The sequence below is a fragment of the Schistocerca serialis genome, chromosome 9 (genome assembly GCF_023864345.2).
Source record: "Schistocerca serialis cubense isolate TAMUIC-IGC-003099 chromosome 9, iqSchSeri2.2, whole genome shotgun sequence".
NCBI classification, from domain to species: Eukaryota; Metazoa; Arthropoda; class Insecta; order Orthoptera; family Acrididae; genus Schistocerca; species Schistocerca serialis.
Genome location: NC_064646.1, coordinates 440,141,378 through 440,161,311, shown reverse-complemented (window position 1 = coordinate 440,161,311; position 19,934 = coordinate 440,141,378). Strand labels below are relative to the sequence as shown.

The 19,934-nt window shown below is 42.3% G+C and overlaps 1 protein-coding gene across 1 annotated transcript in view; it reads left to right on the top strand.

The window, feature by feature from the left end:
* The window catches only part of LOC126418489 (beta-ureidopropionase), a 159,855-nt gene that overhangs the window by 120,683 nt on the left and 19,238 nt on the right, over positions 1-19,934 (top strand). The window contains exon 7 of the mRNA XM_050085266.1: positions 12,787-12,979. Within this exon, the coding sequence (XP_049941223.1) occupies positions 12,787-12,979 (193 nt within the window). The remainder of the gene's footprint in view (positions 1-12,786; positions 12,980-19,934) is intronic.

Genomic DNA, 19,934 nt, shown 5'->3' with positions numbered 1-19,934 from the left:
CCCATCTACCACAGTTTGTTCATATTCTATTTAGAGTAGACCATATTTTGTGAGGCTTGTGAAATTCAGGTGGTGTGGTGGTGAGGCAGGAAATATTGTCAAAGACAGGAAGTGTCCAATTGGTTCACTCATCTTTCCAATATACAACTATGTTAAATCCATTTTCATTCAAAATTTTTCACTCTTTAAAGGTGGATGTCTATAATCCTGTCAGGTTGTCTCGCTGTCGGGGATGACTTCATGGATTAGCAGGGGTGTTTTCAGTCTTTCTGAGTTCTCTAATGAGTGATTCCTCTCATCACAGATGGGGAGCAGCTATGTGGCGTAGTGCAGGTAACCAATTGGTTGGGGTCACCTTTATAGCATTTGATATAAGGTCCATAGTTTGATTCAGGTGAATACTGATGTCACTTGTATGATTTTATTGTCCCAAACAGTTGCACAATTTTCCAGTCCTGGATACACAAGACCAAAAGTTGAAGTCCATAGCATGGTGTCTGAAGAGCCACAAGAAGTACCAGCAAATTTCTGTGAGAGTTCTCACTGTATTTAACAGATGATTCCTGAAGCTCAGGTTTCAGGGCGACACCTAGATATTTTTGATGCCAATTTCAGAAGAGTAGTTCACTCTCAAAGTAAGTACTGAGCCCTCTGTTGACTGACTTGTTGTAGAGGTGGAATGTAGGGACTTGCATCTTTGTGACACTGAGCTGCAATCTGCAATGGCAAAAGTATTTCCTAATAACTTTTCAGTCTTTGTCAGTATGTTTTCTGTGGCTTTTGTATCTTTATAACATACTGCCAGGGACAGCCATCAACATATCCAGACTTCTGTGGCGTGATTTTAGGAATATCAGCTACATAAAAGTTGCATAACAGGGAGGCCACAACATATCCCAGCGAGAAGCCATTGGTCAGCTTCATTTCAGTGCTCACTCTTATCACCCATGATCACTTGGAAGCATTTGTCAGAAACCAAGGCAATGGCTGTGTTGATGGTAGGTTTGCAGGGGATCACTTTCATGAGTTTCAATAACATGCCCTGTCTTTAAGCTATGTTGTATTCTGCTGCAAGATCAATAAACACAGCTTATGTTTTCAACTGTGTTTGGTACCCTGCTTCTATGAATATTACTTATGAGAGAACTTGATCTGAGCAGCTTTGATGAGGGAACTTATGAGGACAACAGTTCAAACCATCCAGTTTCAGGTTTTCCATGATTTCTCTAAATTGTTCAGGGCAAATTCTGGGATGGTTCCTTTGAAAGGGTATAGCTGATTTCCTTCCCCATCATTGACACAATCCACACTTGTTCTCCATCTCCAATGACCTCGATGTCGACAGAACATTAAACTCAATCTTCCTTCCTCCCTTGATGAGGGCAAAATACTGCCTGTATAGTTGGGATATGTTGAAGTATCTCAGGGATGATCTTGTTATGGAAAAATCTTACCAAAAGTTTGTAAATCATACTGAGCAATGCTATTGGTTTATATTTTTTTGGAGAATCATTGGAATTTTCTGGTTTTAAGACCGAAATTATCTTAGCTCTCCTGAGTTGATGGGGAACATTGCCTGTCTGTGAGATACTGGTGAAAAAACAAGCAAGCTGATTTCTTGTAGTCACCACAATGTACAAGGAATTAGATGTGGATGCCACTGAAACCAGGGGCTTTTGCTAATTCCATTTCCTGAAGAACTACTGTCATTTTTTTTCATGTTGAAGGGGACCAAGTAATTGGTTTTTGTTTTGCAGGCTGCTTTGATGGTCATCAGCTCTTTTTTAACTTTAATTGCATTATCTTGATCTTGTGGAGTTATTGACGTTGACACCATATGATTAGTGGTTTGATTCGGTGATGCATAGAGCCACATACTTGTTCCTCTGGGCTATTATCTCCTAGCTTCTTCAGTAATGACCAAGCTTCATGCTTGACATTTTCAAATCTTAAGTCTTCAACTCTCTCAGCCCAATTTGCACATCTCACAGTTGTGAAGTAATTCATGTGCCATCTCGTGATCTCTGCTTTGCTGGAATTCCTCATACAAGTTCTTGCATTCAACAGTCCAGCAAATGTTGGATTCCTTTTGGCAGCCTCTAGAAATGACTTATTTGCTGTATTGATAGCTGTCACTGTAAACCTCTAATAGTTCCTATTTGCTGCCAGTATCCATCCCATGCACTTGTCTAAGTTAATGAAGAATGCCTTTGAGTCAGCTTTTTTAAACTTTTAGCTAGGATGTGGAATAGATCATATTAATAGGATATTGATACTGAGTTCAATGAGGACTGAAAAATGTTGGCCCTGTGGAAAATGTGAGAGAAATTTACAAGTTGCTGCTACTGGCTGGCTATTATTACTGGCAACTGCCAAGCAGAGGTCAGGATTATCCTCCTGCTACCAAACTGCTGACTGGAACATACCTAGATCTTTAATGTCAAACACATGGTGTGTGCCCCTCTGATCAGTTAACCAAATCATCACATTTTCATCATTTTCTTTATATTTCCAACATTAGTGATGACTGGTGAAGTTTCCAAGATATGCTGGACGGAGATGGGTGTTCAAGTTTTCATGTGTTCATCTTTTGGTGAGGTACAAGAGGAAAGTTTGTAGACATTAATGATGGTAACCTCGCAAATCTTCACAACTAGTTCACAAACATAGTTGTCAGTGGAAGTGGCAATGAGAGGTGCAGTCTCAACATTTAATCTCACACACATGGCTGTGCCAGAAGCTTGGTCCTGTGTGGCACCCAGAAAATTGAAACCAGATGTTTTGTTTCTTGATACAGCATTTTCTTCAGATTTACCTTGTGTCTTCTGTATGGCACCCAGATTGATGTGGCTGTCACTTAAGGTTTTTTGTAGGATTTGACATTTAGTTTGCTTGTTCCCCCTACATTAAAGTGAAAAACTCAGAGAGCGGGTCTGAGCTTCTTTGGGAGTTGGTCCTTAGGAAAGTCTGTCTCTTGGAATCATGGCATGGTATGTGACATTAAGTGCCAGGAGATTTCTTTGATTGTCTGTCACTAGCTGTGCTAGCTCATTTAGTGTTATCCAGGGCAACCATGTAATGTTCTCATATATGTAGCATTAAACCCTGATAGACATATACAAAGGACAAAGGCACATACCCCACCCTAACTTTCAGAACTAGGAGTTTCTTCCTCGGGGAGAAAAATAGATAGGCTGGGGAGGGTTAAAAAGGAAGGGCATCTCATGCAGACCCCAGATGAACCCACTCTAGTGAGGACAAGGAGTCTGAATGAGCTGTCCTATCGCAAATATAACTATACTTAAGAAGACATGGTGGTTATCTGTCCTTCTCTCTCTGAGGTCTCCATGTTCATCTTTGTTGCCCATCATCCTCACAATATGTGTGTCCCTATGTAGCAGGCAAGGTGGACCCACCCACTTATTCTTATACCATTCCTAACAGTAACATAATTTGCTTTTCTTTATTTAATCTAGTTTTACAAATGACACACATACAATATAGTGAGAAAGTTCTGGTAGAATGCGAATAATTTAGGGGTAAAGGAGACAAGTCACCTAATATCAGAAGCATTGCATAAAGCCATAAAGTTTTATTGCTTTCTATGTGAGTTCCCAGTTGCTGATGATGGCAACTAATTAATTTACCTGGAAACAACTTTGAATTTAAGATTACTAAGGAATGCATGTAGTTGGAATTCTTAGTGAGTAAATACATGTTTCTTGCTAATGTGATACACCCCAGCTGAAAGCCCTTATTTTCCCCTTCTCCATAAACATCATACTTTATCCAGAACCATCCAAGTTCAAAAATTATTTGGAATCAAAGTTTTCATGTTCTAGAATGTTCTAATTTGAAATACTTATTATTTCCAAAATTTAGTAGTGTGCTATGTTACCCTGATTTTTTTTATTTCAAAAATGCCACTTTTACTAGGATAATTTATTAGCTTACCAGTTATTCAAGACAGAAAATTTCCTTTTTTGGTCAATTTTGGCAGGAAAGGGGAATCCCTCTAGAAGACAAAAGTGTTTTCCATAACATAGTTCCTACAATTTTATCAATTTTTCTGTTATCTGACCTTTAATTAAACATACTTCCTATCTTAGTCATTATAATTTCATCTGCCCAATTTTTGTTCTCTAAGGTTAATATAAAAAATGTGATAAATTTTAATTATTATTCCTATGCACCTTTGTAAGTAGATGTGCAAGACAACACTGTAGTCAGTTCTGGATTGCTTATCAAAAAGTACATATAATGATACAGGTCACTAATTCAGATTAACTGAGTCAACTACACATAATTAGTACCTAGTTAAGGTATACACAGGTAGTCAGTGTATGACACTCAAATTGAATGCTACTGTGTAACCCTTTTGCAGTAACATATAATTAGCCTATGAGTGATCATATGGCATTACTGGCCAGGAGGTCCCATCCAGAGAAGTTACTAAATGTTACATCAGTGTTATGTAACAGGGGAGTGGTGAGTGGAAGAAGTATGTATATGCACTAGATGCTTGTAACTGCAATCTAATCTGCCACTGCTGAACTGTGAAATAGTTAATGAGTGTAACCCACCTGTCCAGTCAAAATATTGTGACTCCTGACTATTAAAAACTGACTATCATAAAATAAAAATTGTGCTTTAACAAAATCATGAAAAGGGTAGTTGCTACTCACCATATAGCGGAGATGCTGGGTCACACACAGATAGGCACAACAAAAAGACTGTTACAAAATAAGCTTTCGGCCCACAAGGCCTTTGTCAAAAATAGATAGACGACACACACACACACACACACACACACACACACACACACACACACACACACACACACACTACACACTACACACGTTGACCACAGTCTCTGACAGCTGACACCAGACTACGAGCTGCAGCAGCAGTGCATGGTGGGAGAGGCAACTTGGTGGTGGTAAGGAGGAGGCTGGGCCAGGGAGGGGAAGGGATAGCAGGATAGGGGTGGGGAATAGTAAAATGCTGCTGGGGAGTGTGCAGGGATGACGTAGAGAGAGGGTAGGGCAGCTAGGTGCAGTCAGGACATTAGACGGTTGGCAGGGGAGAGAGGGATTTGGGGGGGGGGGGGGATGGCAGAAAAGGAGTGAAGTAAAAAGACAGGGTGCATTGGTAAATAGAGGGCTGTGTAGTGCTGGAATGGGAACATTGAAGGGGCTAGATGGGTGAGGCGAGGAGGGTTACAGGAACATATGATATATGGCAGGGAACATTCTCACCTGCACAATTTAGAAAAGCTGGTTTTGGTGGGAAGGATCCATATGGCACAGGCTGTGAAATAGTCATTGAAATGGAGAATTTCGTGTTGGGTGGCATGCTCAGCAAAAGGCTGATCCAGCTGTTTCTTGGCCATAGTTTGTCGGTGGCCATTCATGTGGACAGACAGCTTGTAGGTTGTCATGCCCACATAGAATGCAACACAATGATTGCAACTTAGATTGTGGATCACATGACTGGTTTCACAGGTAACTCTGCCTTTGATGTGATAGATGATGATTGTGACTGGACTGGAGTAGATGGTGGTGGGAGGATGTATGGGACAGGTTTTGCATCTAGGTCAATTAACAGGGATATGGGCCATGAGGAAAGAGGTTGGGAGCAGTGGGGGTTGTGTAGGGATGGATGAGATTTGTGTAAGTACAGTGGATGGTGGAATACGACTGTGGAAGGGGTGAGGATAGTGGGCAGGACAGTTCTGATTTCAGGACACAACGAGAGGTAGTCAAAATCCTGGCAGAGAATGTAATTCAGTTATTCCAGTCTTGGATGGTACTGAGTTAAGAGGGGAATTCTTCTCCATGGCCAGATAGTGAGACTTCGGAAGGCGATGGGTCACTGGAAAAATAAGACATGGGAGATTTGTTTTTGTACATGGTTGGGAGAATAATTACAGTTTGTAAAGGCCTCAGTGAGACCCTCAGTATATTTCAAGAGGGACGACTCATCCCTGCAGATGCAACAGCCACAGGTGACTAGGCTCAATGGAATGGACTTCTTGGTATGGAACTGGTGGCAGCTGTTGAAGTGAAGGCTATTGCTAGTGGTTAGTATGTTTGATATGGACCGAGGTACTGAAGTAGCTTCTTTGAGTTGGAGATCAACATCTAGAAAGGTGGCTTGTTGGGCTGAGTAGGACCAGGTGAAGTGAATGGGGGAGAAGCTGTTGAGGTTCTGGAGGAATGTGGGTAGGTGTCCTCATCATAGATCCAGATCGCAAAGATGTCATCAGTGAATCTGAACCAGGTGAGGGATTTAGGCTTCTGGGTGTTTAGGAGGGGTTCCTCTAGACATCCCATGAATAGGATGGCATAGCATGATGCCATGCGGGTACCCATAGCCATACCTCAGATTTGTTTGTAGGTAATGCCTTCAAAAGAGAAGTAATTGCGGGTGAGGATATAGTTCGTCATGGCAACTAGGAAGGAGATTGTTGGTTTGGAAGGCCATCACCTAAAAACTGATCCCATCTTTATAATCCTACCTGTGGACAATGGCTCCACTACTGTTGTTTTGAACTGCAAGGATTACCTGATAGAAGGACTCCACCAGCTGTCAGATATATCCATGTACAAACCTTGCCAAAGTGACCCCATTCGAGAAATCCAACAGGATCTCGTCTCTCCTCAAATCCTTAAGCCCAGAACCTCTCCCTGGAGTCCATCTCATCACCCCCACCACTATCTGCATTCCTACCTTCTACATGCTTCCTAAAATCCATAAACCCAACCATCTAGGATGCTCCATTGTGACCAGTTACTGTGCCTCTACTATGAGAATCTCTGCTTTCGTAGACCAACACCTTCAGCCTGTTACCTGGAACCTACCCTCCTATAAAAGATACCAACCATTTCCTCCACTGACTCTCCACAGTTCCTGTTCATTTACCTCACAGTGCCCAGCTTGTCACTACTGTCACCTCTCTTTACACTAACATCCCTAATGCCCATGACATTACTGCTGTTGAAAACTGCCATTCCCAATGCCTGACAGATTCCGAGCCAACAACCTCCTTCCTAGTCACCATGACCAACTATATCCTCACCCACAATTACTTCTTCTTTGAAGGCATTACATATAAACAAATCCGGAGTTTAGTTATGGGCACCCGCATGGTACCATCCTATGCCAACCTATTCGTAGTCCATCTAGAGCAATACTTCCTAAACACCCAGAATCCTCATCTGGTTCAGATTCACTGATGACATCTTTGCGATCTGGAATGAGGATGAAAACACTCTATCCACATTCCTCCAGAACCTCAACAGCGTCTCCTCCATTTGCTTTGCCTGGTCCTACTCAACCCAACAAGCTACCTTTCTAGATGTTGACCTCCACATCAGTAACCCCTGTCCATATCAAATCTACTAACCACCAGCAACACCTCCGCTTTGACAACTGTCACCCATTTCTTATTAAGAATTCCCTTCCATAGAGCCTATCCATGACCGTCACATCTGCAGTGATGAGTGGTTCCTCTTGAAATATACTGGAGGTCTCACTGAGGCCTTTACGAACTGTAATTATCCTCCCAACCTTGTATAAAAAAAAATCTACGATGAGTTATCTTTCCAGTCATCCACCACATCCCAAAGCCTCACTGTCGGTCCACAGAGAAGCATTCCCCTCATAACTCAGTACCACCCTAGACTGGAGCAACTGAATTACATTTTTACTGTGTCCAGACTAAGCGCCTGCAACTCTCGCTTCCTGTGAAGCAGACTGGTACAGTGGGCCCCAGACCGAGTAGGGGTCAGCCTGGCCGGTCGTCCCGGAAACACAGACACTTCCCAGAGACCACCAGGAGGCGTCCACGGCGCCGCAAGAGGTCGCCGCAGCTGCAGACCTCTTTCCTTCCGCTCGACACATGACTGCAAATAGAGCCAGCCATATCCATGCGCCAAGCAGTATTTAGGCTTGCGCAGGAGCCTGGACAGGCAGTTCACGCCGAGCGAGCCCACTGGTGTCATCGTAGCCGCTGCGTCATCGTCCACCGCCACCAGCGTACCGGAGCCAACCTCACAGGGCCTCTACTCATCCTCGGACTCAGGTGATGGCAACGTGGACTCCGCGCCGCTCTTCACGAGATGCCTGGGGCTTGGTTTGGTGAAGTTGTATGGTTACTACAGACAGTTCATGTTTGGAAGAATCTCTGATTTAGTTATTGGTAGGCTTGGAGGATCAGTCCTACCTCACAAATATTGTTTTGTAAATTTTGAAGAAAGACTTTAGTTTAAATAAAAACGCTATAACTCACACTCTGAGATTTTCCTATCTGCGGACGGCAGATATATTACATTCCCTGCCAGGGTTTTGACTGCCTTTTGTCGTGCCCTGAAATGAGAAATGTCCTGTTATTCTTCAATTTCTCCAGGTGTATTTCATGACGAAATAAATCTTGGGTGAGCAGCCTAGTGTGAGTGTACAAAGGACACAATATTTCGGTAGTCAACCTTGTTGTCATCATCAGGTGTGCTGATGTACTGCCAAGGGACGGCAGGTATGAGGTATATATCAGATTCCCCCTTCCCCTCCCTCGGGCGCTCCCTCTGCGATCTGTGCCACAGGCGCTCTCTCGGCTGTTGACGTGGGGACGTGCCCACACCATATCCGTAACTCTTCAGATTTCCTGGGATGCATCAACCACGTCATGATTAAGGAATCTGACATACTTGTGAGCTTTGACATGGTTTCCCTGTTTACTAGGGTTCCATTACCTGAATCTCTGGAACTCATCGGCTGGAAATTTGATGAGAAAACCACTGATCTCTTCAGACATGTTCTAACATCAACATATTTTCTATTTGATGGTGACTACTACAAGCAGACCGAAGGTGTTGCTATGGGAAGTTCTCTCTCTCCCATCGTCACTAACATGTACATGGAACATTTCGAGGAAGAAGTCTTGGAGTCAGTGCATCTAAAACCTACCTGTTTCTTCAGATACGTGGACAACACATTTGTTATTTGGCCACATGGAATTGACAAGCTGATGGAATTTCTCACACATCTCAACTCAAGGCACTCTCAACAAGAGAATATCAAGTTCACCATGGAGGTAGAATCAGATGGGATGCTCCCCTTCTTGGATGTTCTTGTCAAAAGACGAGATGACAGCAGGTGGGGCATAGCGTGTATAGAAAGAAAACTCACACCAACTTATATCTACACGCGGATAGCTGCCACCACCCTGTTCAGAAGAATGGCATGCTAAAAACTCTTGTACATAGAGCTCACGCTGCCTCTGATGACAGTCTCCAACAAAAATTGGCCCATCAGAAGTCCCTGTTTCTGAGGAACGGTTATAAGGAAAGGCAAATCTGGGATGCTCTATGTCTGACACTCATAACACAACCGGCAGAAACTAATGAAGAACCAGTGGAAAACACGGCCATGGCATTCATTCCGTTTTGTGGGGCCTTATCAGGAAAAGTTGGACGCATTTTACACAAATATCAAGTAAAAACCATGTTCTGCCCTCCAACTAAAACCAGAGCAACTCTTGGAAGTGTTAAGGATGACCTTGGTTTACGTAAATCAGGGGTTTACAAAATACCAAGCCAATGCAGTAGGGAATACATAGGTCAGACAATTCGCACCATTGAAGACCAATGCTGTGAACACCAACGGAGATTACATCAGCCTAATAAGTCTGCAATTGCCGATCATTGCCTGTCAGAACTTTATGGCATGGATTATGACAAGAACAAGGTCCTAACACAAACGTCAACATATTGGGACTGTATCATCAAAGAAGCTATAGTGATCAGAATAAGAAAACCTGAACTGAATTGTGACAGCAGCTATTCCCTTAACCAAGCTTGGGAACCAGCCATTATCTGGATTAAGGAGAAGATAGAAATATCCCATAATGTACTGACTTTGAGGGCAGGGGGAGGAACCTCTGAAACACCACTGGCAAACCTCCCTGGGCGCGGACCTATGAGGGAACTACCAGATGCTGGGCCACAAGCTGGGCATTGAACCCCGGCACGGACAGCTGAGAGAGTTCCCAGGTGTGGACGGCGGAGGGAGTGCCCAAGGGAGGGGGAATCTGATATATACCTCGTGCCTGCTGTCTCTTGGCAGTACATCAGCACACCTGATGGTGGCAGCAAGGTGAATTGCCAAAATATTGTGTCCTTCGTACACTCACACCAGACTGTTCACTCGAAATTTATTTTGTCAAGAAATGTCCTGCCCACTGTCCTTTCCATCCCTTCCACAGTGGTATGCCACTATCCACTGAACCTACACAATATACTCGTCCATCCCTACACTACCCCTGATTCCAACCGATTACCTTGTGGCTCATATCACTGTAATAGGCCTACATGCAAGACCTATGCCATACATCCTACCACCACCTACTCCAGTCCAGTCACAAACATCGCCTATCCCAGCAAGGGCAGGGCAACCTGTGAAACCAGTCATGTGATCTACAAGCTAAGCTGCAACCATTGTGACACATTCTATGCGAGCATGACAACCAACAAGCTGTCTGTCCGCATGAATGGCCACCCGCAAACTGCAGTCAAGAGACAACTGGAGCACCTGGAGAACCCTGTTGCTGAGCACGTTGCCCAACATGACATTCTTCATTTCAGCCTGTGCCATATGGATCCTTCCCATCAACATAAACTTTTCCGAACTGTGCAGGTGAGAACTCTCCCCACAATATATCCTGTGTTCCCATAACCCTCCTGGCCACAACCTTCTTTAGTCATTGCCCTTACTCACATTGCACCTTCCCTGTTCCCACTTCATTACTACAAAGCCCTCTATACCACCAACATAATCAGTGTCCTTACTTCTCTCCTTTTCTCCTTTTCTGCTACCCCCCCCCCCCCCCCCCCATTTCCCCACTGCCTCGAGCTAACCTCCCAATTGCACCTAGTTGCCGTACCCTTCCTCCACCTTGTCCCTGCATTCTCGCCAGCAGCACTTCACTGTCCCCCACCCCTACCCTGGTATTCCTTCCCCTCCTTGTCCCAGCTTTCTCCTTACCCCCACCCAGTTGCCTCTCCCATCGTGCACTACTGCTGCTGCTTGTAGTCTGGCTTCAGCTGCCAGAAACTATGGTCATGTGTGTGAGTTGCATATGTGTGTTTGTGTCTGTCAGTCATCTATTTTTGACAAAGGCCTTGGTGGCCAAAAGCTTATTTTGTGGCAGTCTTGTTGTTGTGCCTGTCTGCTTGTCAGCATCTCCACTATGTGGTGAGTAGCAACTATCCTTTTTGTAATATTGTTACATTCCATTCTTGATTTTCCATTGCTTGAAATTGTGCATGTGAAGGAACTGAAAACTATGTGCTGCAGTGTAGTGCGTATTTTTTAACAAGTGTTGGTCCAACCGTTTAATAAAAGGAACTAGGCTTAAGATTATAGAAGATGAGACAACCAGATCAGGTAAGCTGCACCTCTCATCCTGCAGTCTGAGTGACTTGCCATTCATCTGTAACCTAAGGAAAGCTGGGATTATTTATTGTAGTTTTGTATGTATCTGTTAACAAGTTAACCCCGAGAAGATATGTGCTGCCCAGTCATTCTGTCTCACAATTTTATAAAATCAGTATCTAATATGTTATCCAAAGATTCCTACTGAGCCTTTTCTTTTTCAGTATTCCATTCCCAGAACTACCAGGTTGTATTCTATTGTATTCCTTTCCTCATTTGTGTCTGTCATAGCCTAACGTTCCCTTTGAAACTCTAAATAACCTCTGGTTCTTTCAATTTGTACAGGTCTCATCTCCTTAATTTCATACATTTCTGCAATTTCTTCAGATTTAATGTGTAGCTTGTAATCTGTAAGTCGTGGTCAGGGCCCACTTATTCTTCTGGAAATGTCTAGCCATTTCAACCAAACAATGAAAAATCCAGGATGGAATGTGACAATATTATGAAAAGGAAAGTTTGCATTCGCCATATTGCAGAGATCTGAGTCACAGATGGGCACAACAAAAAGACTGTCACAAATAAAGCTTTTGGTCCGTAAGGTCTTCATCCAAAATGGACAACACACACACACACACACACACACACACACACACACACACACACACACACATGACTGCTGTCTCAGGCAACTGTAACCACTGTGGCAACAGTAGCTTGAGACTGCAGTCACGTGTGTGTATGTGTGTGTGTGTGTGTGTGTGTGTGTGTGAGATCTATTTTTCACACAGGCCTTGTGGGCTGAAAGCTTTATTGACAGTTTTCTTGTTGTGCCTGTTTGTGACTCAGGATTTCCGCTGCATGGTCTTGCCATTAAAAATTGGATTACATGAGTGTAGCAGGTAAAAATAAGTTGATTATTGTAAGAGTAAGAGCAGTGGTATGTTTGAGAGTAGTTGCTTCTCTAATGTAAGTAATTCCCATAAATATCAGTGTGAGCAGAATAGACTACTCATAATTTATTGTTAGCAGTCTTGCAGAAAAATCTTGCATTGGTTGCTTCTCTGAGTTAATGTGTAACTTATGTCAATCCAAACCCTGGAAAACCCATTCTCAGGATTATATTTATGAGACATAATGTCTCAATGCATGATTGATACTGCATAAAATATGTTATCATCAGTAAGAAGACATTGAAGGAGAAAATTTCACCTAACAAGTCTCATTAATATGTGTGTTCTGTAATCTGACATTAAAAGTGCTTATATTTGTGTTTGTGTTGTAGGGATATTTTGCAGCCATTGGTCTTATTTGGTGACAATTTTGCACTAAATAATTATATTATGACTGTTACAGTGAACCACTGTGGGGGATAGAGGCACGCAATGCGGCTATTGCCAACAGCTACTTTACTTGTGCAATCAACCGTGTTGGCACTGAATACTTTCCAAACAAGTTTACCTCTGGTGATGGTCGGGAAGCACACCAGGACTTTGGCCACTTCTATGGTTCAAGTTATGTGGCAGCGCCAGATGGTAGCCGTACACCAGTAAGTAGAACAAGTAAACTAAAAATGCAGTTGTATATTATTCTAATTGCTAATCACTTGTGCAAAGACAATAATAACAATTAGTTGACATTTGATTCCTTCGAATGGTATGTTAATGATATTTGTTTTTGTAACAGTTATAATCCAGCTTTCCAACCTGTCATTTCTTCGTTACCGTATCGTAAAAAGTTTCACTGTCTATCTATCTATCTATCTATCTATCTTGGGATTTCTAGTGCCAGTCATCTTTTGGGAGCCACTCTAAAAGCGCCAACAAGTTGAGAAGGTTTCATTGGAGTGAGAAATTTTAGTAGTTTTGCCAAATCAGCATGGAAAATGAGCCTTCAGCCACATTGAAGTGACTCAATGTACTGTGCTCATATAACACAAAACACAAAGTAGGCACCCAGATGCAGAAGTACTGTGTTCAGGCTTTCATCACTGCAGGAAGAATTCAGCATAGCAGCATTGTACCACTCTTCTGCTTTCAGGGAATTCATACATGAGGTACATCTTGGCCATGTCTTGATCAGTAAGCCTATCCGTACTGCTGTATGTCACTGTTTACATACAACTAATACTGCCGAAAAACAGATCTGGGACAGAACTAAGTAGCACTAAATGCAAGCTTGAGGGTGAACAGTGAAATGGACATTACTGTTGTCAACAGCAAGTACCGTGAGTGACTAGACCAAGTTTCTTTCCAAACAAGACAGACAGCAAATACCACTGACATTAACACTGTTGTGCAGATATTTTCAGTTCAACTGAGATAGAAAGATAAATGATGATAAAAAATATCAAATGATATAAATTAGTCTGTAATTGGTCATCAGAGACCATACCAAAATACTTAGAAAATATCCCTGAACTACCTCTGACATTCTGCCAGCGGAGTTGGCAGTTCATGTTGCAGTACATGCACGAACAGCCACCACCAAACAGTGGCCAACCACAAACTTACACTGCTGCTACAAGCGCATTTCGTGACTACTGTATCATCCTGCACAGCTGAACAAACAGTATGTTTGTCCTCTCTAGTACTAGTTATGTGGTACTTGAGGTCCAGCATGGCATCAAGTATCGCCATCCTGAACCTATCGATTCCATATTTGTGTGACAGTCATGGGATCTTGTCCAGTGTGATCAGCGATATCACAGAATGGTGAACAGCAGTCTCAGTAGGCCACAACTGTGCCACTGTCAAAATCAGACAGTGCTGGTAGACATTTCTCCTTTTTACATGAGGCGCGCCATGATCTTCTCACAAAACGTAGCAATTGTACGTGATTTCTGCATATTATCTCCTTGAATTCAGAATGCAGGAGGTGTGACTCCTACTCACTTAATGTGATTCTGCAGAAATGCTAATCATTTGGTTATCCAATCATGTAGTACACTTCATGCCAGTCTGACATTTGTTGTGCACTGCCTTCATTGTGTTGCACTTTTAATTGCCAGTGGTGTAACTGTGAAATTTCTTTACAAGTGCATACAGTTAATATGGAAATAGTATCTTGTTTTCTATATTGAATCATTTCAATTGCCTATGGTTAATGAGAAAAATAATTCAAGAATGAAAAGAAAGACAATATTAATTTCATTTATTTTATCTCATTATTACAGAATAAAAGAAAAATAAGCCAGTTTGTGGAATTTTCTTGCACCCTTAGATAGAACAGTGCAGATGAACTAATAAGTCTACAAAAAACTGTGAGGAACAGTGCTGCACATTCATCGAGCAGCAGTGTAAGTTTGTGGTTGGCCACTGTTTGGTGGTGGCTGTCCGTGCATGTAGAAGTCTATTTTGTTGTCATGTCGACAGAAAACACTGTGGCTTAGGTATATGACAAGGCTGCTTTCAGCTGTGGTGCTTCCTTTGTATGGATAAGAAGTGGCAGTGACTACACTCCAGTACCAAGTGATGGATATACACTCTTAAAACAAAAAAGTGACCCACCATATAAGAATTATCTGATTGGGACGGACGGAAGATTTTATGTACTTGTACAGACAAACAAATGATAGTGATTTCAGAAAAATTGGATGATTTATTCAAGAGAAAGATCTTCGCAAATTGGTCAAGTCAATAACACATTGGTCCACTTGTGGCCTGTATGCAAGCAGTTATTTGGCTTGGCATTGATTGTTAGTCTTTGTAGGATACCTTCCTGAGAAATATTGTGCCAAATTATGTCCAACTGATGCATTAGGTCATCAAAATCCTGAGATGGTTGGAGGACCCTGCCCATATTGCTCCAAGCATTCTCAATTGGCGAGATCCCTTTGGTTGTCATCCACAGCATCCTCAGAGCAGAGCAGTATGTCGACACTATTTTAGACCCCATTTTGTTGTCCTTCATGTCGAGCCATCCTGGCCTTACATTTCAGCAAGGTAATCCCCACCAACATGTGGCAAAAGTTTCTACTCCTTGTCTTCATGCTTGCCAAATGCTATCTTGGCCAGAAAATCCAGCATATCTCTTCCCAATTGAGAATGTTTGGAGTAATCAGCTTGAGATTTTGATGATATAACACACTGACTGGACAGAATTTGGCATGTCCTTCAGAAGGATATCCAACAACTCTATCAATCAATGCCAAGCTGAATAACTGCTTGCAAAGGAACAGATGTGGACCAATGTGTTACTGACTTGCTGAATTTGTGAAGTCTTTCTCTTGAACAAATCATCCATGTTTTCTGAAACTGTAATCATTTATTTGTCAGCATGTGTACATCACATCTACTGATTTCCATGCCATTCACATAATTATTTCATGGTGCACCTTTCCTTTTCTTGTTTCAGAGTGTATGTATGAACCTAGGATTACTCACAGAGATCTTACTCAAGACGTTCAAGACTGGTGTGGACTAGGATGTTATGTAGATTGTGTGGGTGTTAATACTGCTTTAGAAGATAAGGGTAGAATTTGGAGTAGGGTGTCCATCAACTAGAGTGTGATGAGAGGTAGCTGAAGCCCTGGCAAATTATGTGGCTTGAGTGATATTGCATGAGAATGGAAGTAAGTTAAGCAATTGATTTAAAGTAGGCATTCATTCATGTCATGAAAAGAAACATGGAAATAAGTCTGTTTCTGGACAAGCTGTGCAAGAGACTGTCTGTTTTTAAAGGTTCTGGAAAAGTAATCAGCATACTTGGGTAAGTCCTTCCCACTGCAGATGTGACATCCTTAGATGTCAAGTTTGTAATGTGAAATGTATGACAGCTGATGAAATGGAGTAGCAATGGGTGGCCCTGGTATGAAAAGAGGTTTTTATTAAGCCATCAGAGATACAGAAATCAACATCCAAGAAAGTAGCTCAATGAGTGGATGAGAACCATGTAATAGAGATGTGGGACTAGATATTGAGAGTCCAGAGAAGAGAACAGAGGTTGTTCTTCCAATGTCTCCATATCATCTACATCTACATCTGACGGTGTGTGGCGGAGGGTACCCTTGAGTACCTCTATCGGTTCTCCCTTCTATTTCAGTCTTGTATTGTTCGTGGAAAGAAGGATTGTCGGTATGCCTCTGTGTGGGCTCTAATCTCTCTGATTTTATCCTCGTGGTCTCTTCGCGGGATATACGTAGGAGGGAGCAATATACTGCTTGACTCCTCGGTGAAGGTATGTTCTCGAAACTTCAACAAAAGCCTGTACCGAGCTACTGAGCATCTCTTCTGCAGAGTCTTCCACTGGAGTTAATCTATCATCTCCGTAACGCCTTTGCGATTACTAAATGATCCTGTAACGAAGCGCGCTGCTCTCCGTTGGATCTTCTCTATCTCTTCTATCAACCCTATCTGGTACAGATTCCACACAGCTGAGCAGCATTCAAGCAGTGGGCAAACAAGCATACTGTAACCTACTTCCTTTGTTTTCAGATTGCATTTCCTTAGGATTCTTCCAATGAATCTCAGTCTGGCATCTGCTTTACTGACGATCAACTTTATATGATCATTCAATTTTAAATCACTCCTAATGCGTACTCACAGATAATTTATGGAATTAACTGCTTCCAGTCGCTGACCTGCTATATTGTAGCTAAATGATAAGGGACAATATCATCAATGACTCTGAGTCGGATGTGAGTTTTAAACTGAAGGGATAGAAACAAACAGGCTGGTATAGGAAAGTACCATGAAAATTTGTTTGTATAATAGATCTTCAAGGGAGAGTAATTATGGGACAATGTATGATTGGTCAAAAAGGTTAGGAAAGAGGTGGTAAGTTTGGTGCAAGGAGGACATAGTAGTGTTCCTTCAAAGCAAGGACATTCATGGTAATAAGCAAGGAGTTTGATGGTAATGAGACAGGAACTGTGGAAATACATTGGAGGAAGTGGTGTTTTCGATGTATAATTGGAGATAGCAAACAGTTGGTTTGAGATGCTGCAGTTATCTTTAATAGGCTGACCAATGGAGAGACCAGTGTAGTTGAATTTTTGGAGCTTTGGGAGCAGGTTCAAAGTGGATGTACAGTGGGCTGCCAGTGTGAGAACAGAGATGGATTCAGGTACCAGGATTTGTGAAAGACTGATGCTGTGGGAAACTGTTGGGAGTAATTTTGAACATTTGTCATGGAATCATAGTGGTAAAGTTTGTAAGCAGAAGTGTTGGAAAGTTGTCAGAGACACCTCAGTCGTGTAGTGCAGTTCATGATGACATCTCATATGAGGTTATTCTCTCTCTCTCTCTCTCTCTCTCTCTCTCTCTCTCTCTCTCCCTCCCTCCCTCCCTCCCTTGCTCCCCTTCACCCTCGTCCTCTCTTCCTGCCTCCCCCCCCCACCCCCCCCCCACAGGATGATCACAACAGTCATTAAAAGAAAATTTAATATGCTTTTGTAATGGCATTGAAGCCTGATAATGAGGTATCACATCGAAACTTGCTGCTAAATCAATAATTTAATAGTCAACAAATTGTGTGACTTAGTGGTATCTCAAAACTTGTTGAAGGTCAACACAATTTAATAGGTCTGGAATATCTGTTTCTTCCATAGCTGTGACAACGTTGGACTCTCTGGGAAGGCATTTCAAGAATGAGTGGGACACCAGGTTGGATGTGAAAAATTCCTGTGAGATTACAGAGAGTGGGAGGGGGTGGTGCTGGGGGAGGCAGATCATGTTTTGGAGGGAGAATAGCTTTACTTAAGACAAGATTCAATGAGGACATGGATGGTCTGTGATGAGTAGGTTTTGAAATGATGAAATTCTTTCACTGAAGTGAAAAAGTAAAAGAAAACAGGTACTTGACAGCTTGAGCATGGTTAAACCTGAGATTCTGTAGGGTAAGGTTTTCAAACTGTTTGTTCACTAAATCATTGGGAATCTGAAGAGGATTTTTGGGAGTACAATGTTTTATGGGGCACAAAGGCAGTTTTTTAGGCTGTGTAAGGGAAAGTAAACCACAAGGCAGACCTTGAAGCTATAAGGATTTCTTGTGGGGAAGGGGGCAATTTGAATGGGATTAGGACACAAGTAATTACATTTTTCATATGTGTGAAGGATGTTTTTGCCAGGACAACTCCCATCTATGTAATTCAGAAAAGCTGGTGTTAGGGAGGAGAATCCAGATGGCACAGCTTGTGAAGCCATTGAAAGTGAGCACGATGTGTTCAGATGTCTGGTCAACCATGTTGTTGAGCACAGTTTGGTGGTGACCATTCATTCAAGTGGAGAGCTGATTAGTAATCATGGCCTTATATAATACAGTGCAGAAATTATGGAACAGATGGTATGTGACATGACTGTTTTCACAGGTGTCCTGGGTCTGATAAGATAGGGAGTTGTCCTTACAACACGTCTTTTGATCCTCTAATAATACTTCTGACCTCAGTATCCATTAGACCCTGCCTCACACCCAACTCACCCTTGCCTCTTGACCCTAATGTCACTCATCCTGCAATCAGACCCTCTTTCCACAATCTTCCTCTTTCTTTGTCTTGTGTCCCCCTGCCAATCCACTGCTCCATGTCACTGTGCACCACACACAACTCCTCCCGTGTACAGCTGGAAAAAGCTCACCTGTGCTTCATTCCTGTCCTGAGCTCCCACTGCCCCCTGCCTTCTAGCTTATCAGCCACTCTTCCACAACTCTCTCTCGTACACTCCCCATCTTTTTTCTACACTCAGAGTCAAGGTGCAGTGGCAGCCCAATGTAGTCAGCCTCCAGCTGCCAAAGAAGGAATGTGGCCATACATGTGGTGTGTGTGTGTGTGTGTGTGTGTGTGTGTGTGTGTGTGTGTGTGTGTGTGGCAAAATTCTCAGCCCTTTCTTATGTTCCTGTCAATTCAGCATCTCTGCTGTTTTGTGACAGTTGCTTGTATCTGTTTCATTGGATTTCATCTGATATTAAGCTTGACTGTAATCTCGTGTACTGTCGGTTTCTGTATTTGGATAGGATCTTCGTTTCATTAATTGTTATATTTCAGCTGGTTTTTGTGTACTCATTGCTACACAGTGTAATGATATTTTCTCTATTTGTTACTATATTCTTCATGAAGCACAGTAATTTACTATCTTCTCTCAGCATTTTATTCATTTCTGTTCCCCTTCCCCTCCCCCATCCCAAATCATGTCAGTTGCCTATTACTCCCTATTCTATTGTTCTTTCCCATCCAAAAGAATGTATGTTCAGTTTTTCCAGTTTTCTTACAGTTTTTGTCACTGGTTTCCTTCATCCTTCTCTCTTGATTTTTGCCACTTCTTTAAATTCATGCTTGTTCTAATAATCTTCTTACAAGTCACTAACAGCCTTTATTTTATGGCTTCTTTTTCTTTGCTACATCTTTTGTTTCACATTAGTCTTTCCTCTCCTCCCATGATGCATCCCATCACCTATTCCTTTAAAAGCCATGCTTTTGTGCTCTCACAACTGAAGTCCCACATCCTGTTCCTCAAATCTCACGTGTCACTAGAAATTACCTGTAAAGCTCTTAACTTCAAATTATCTTT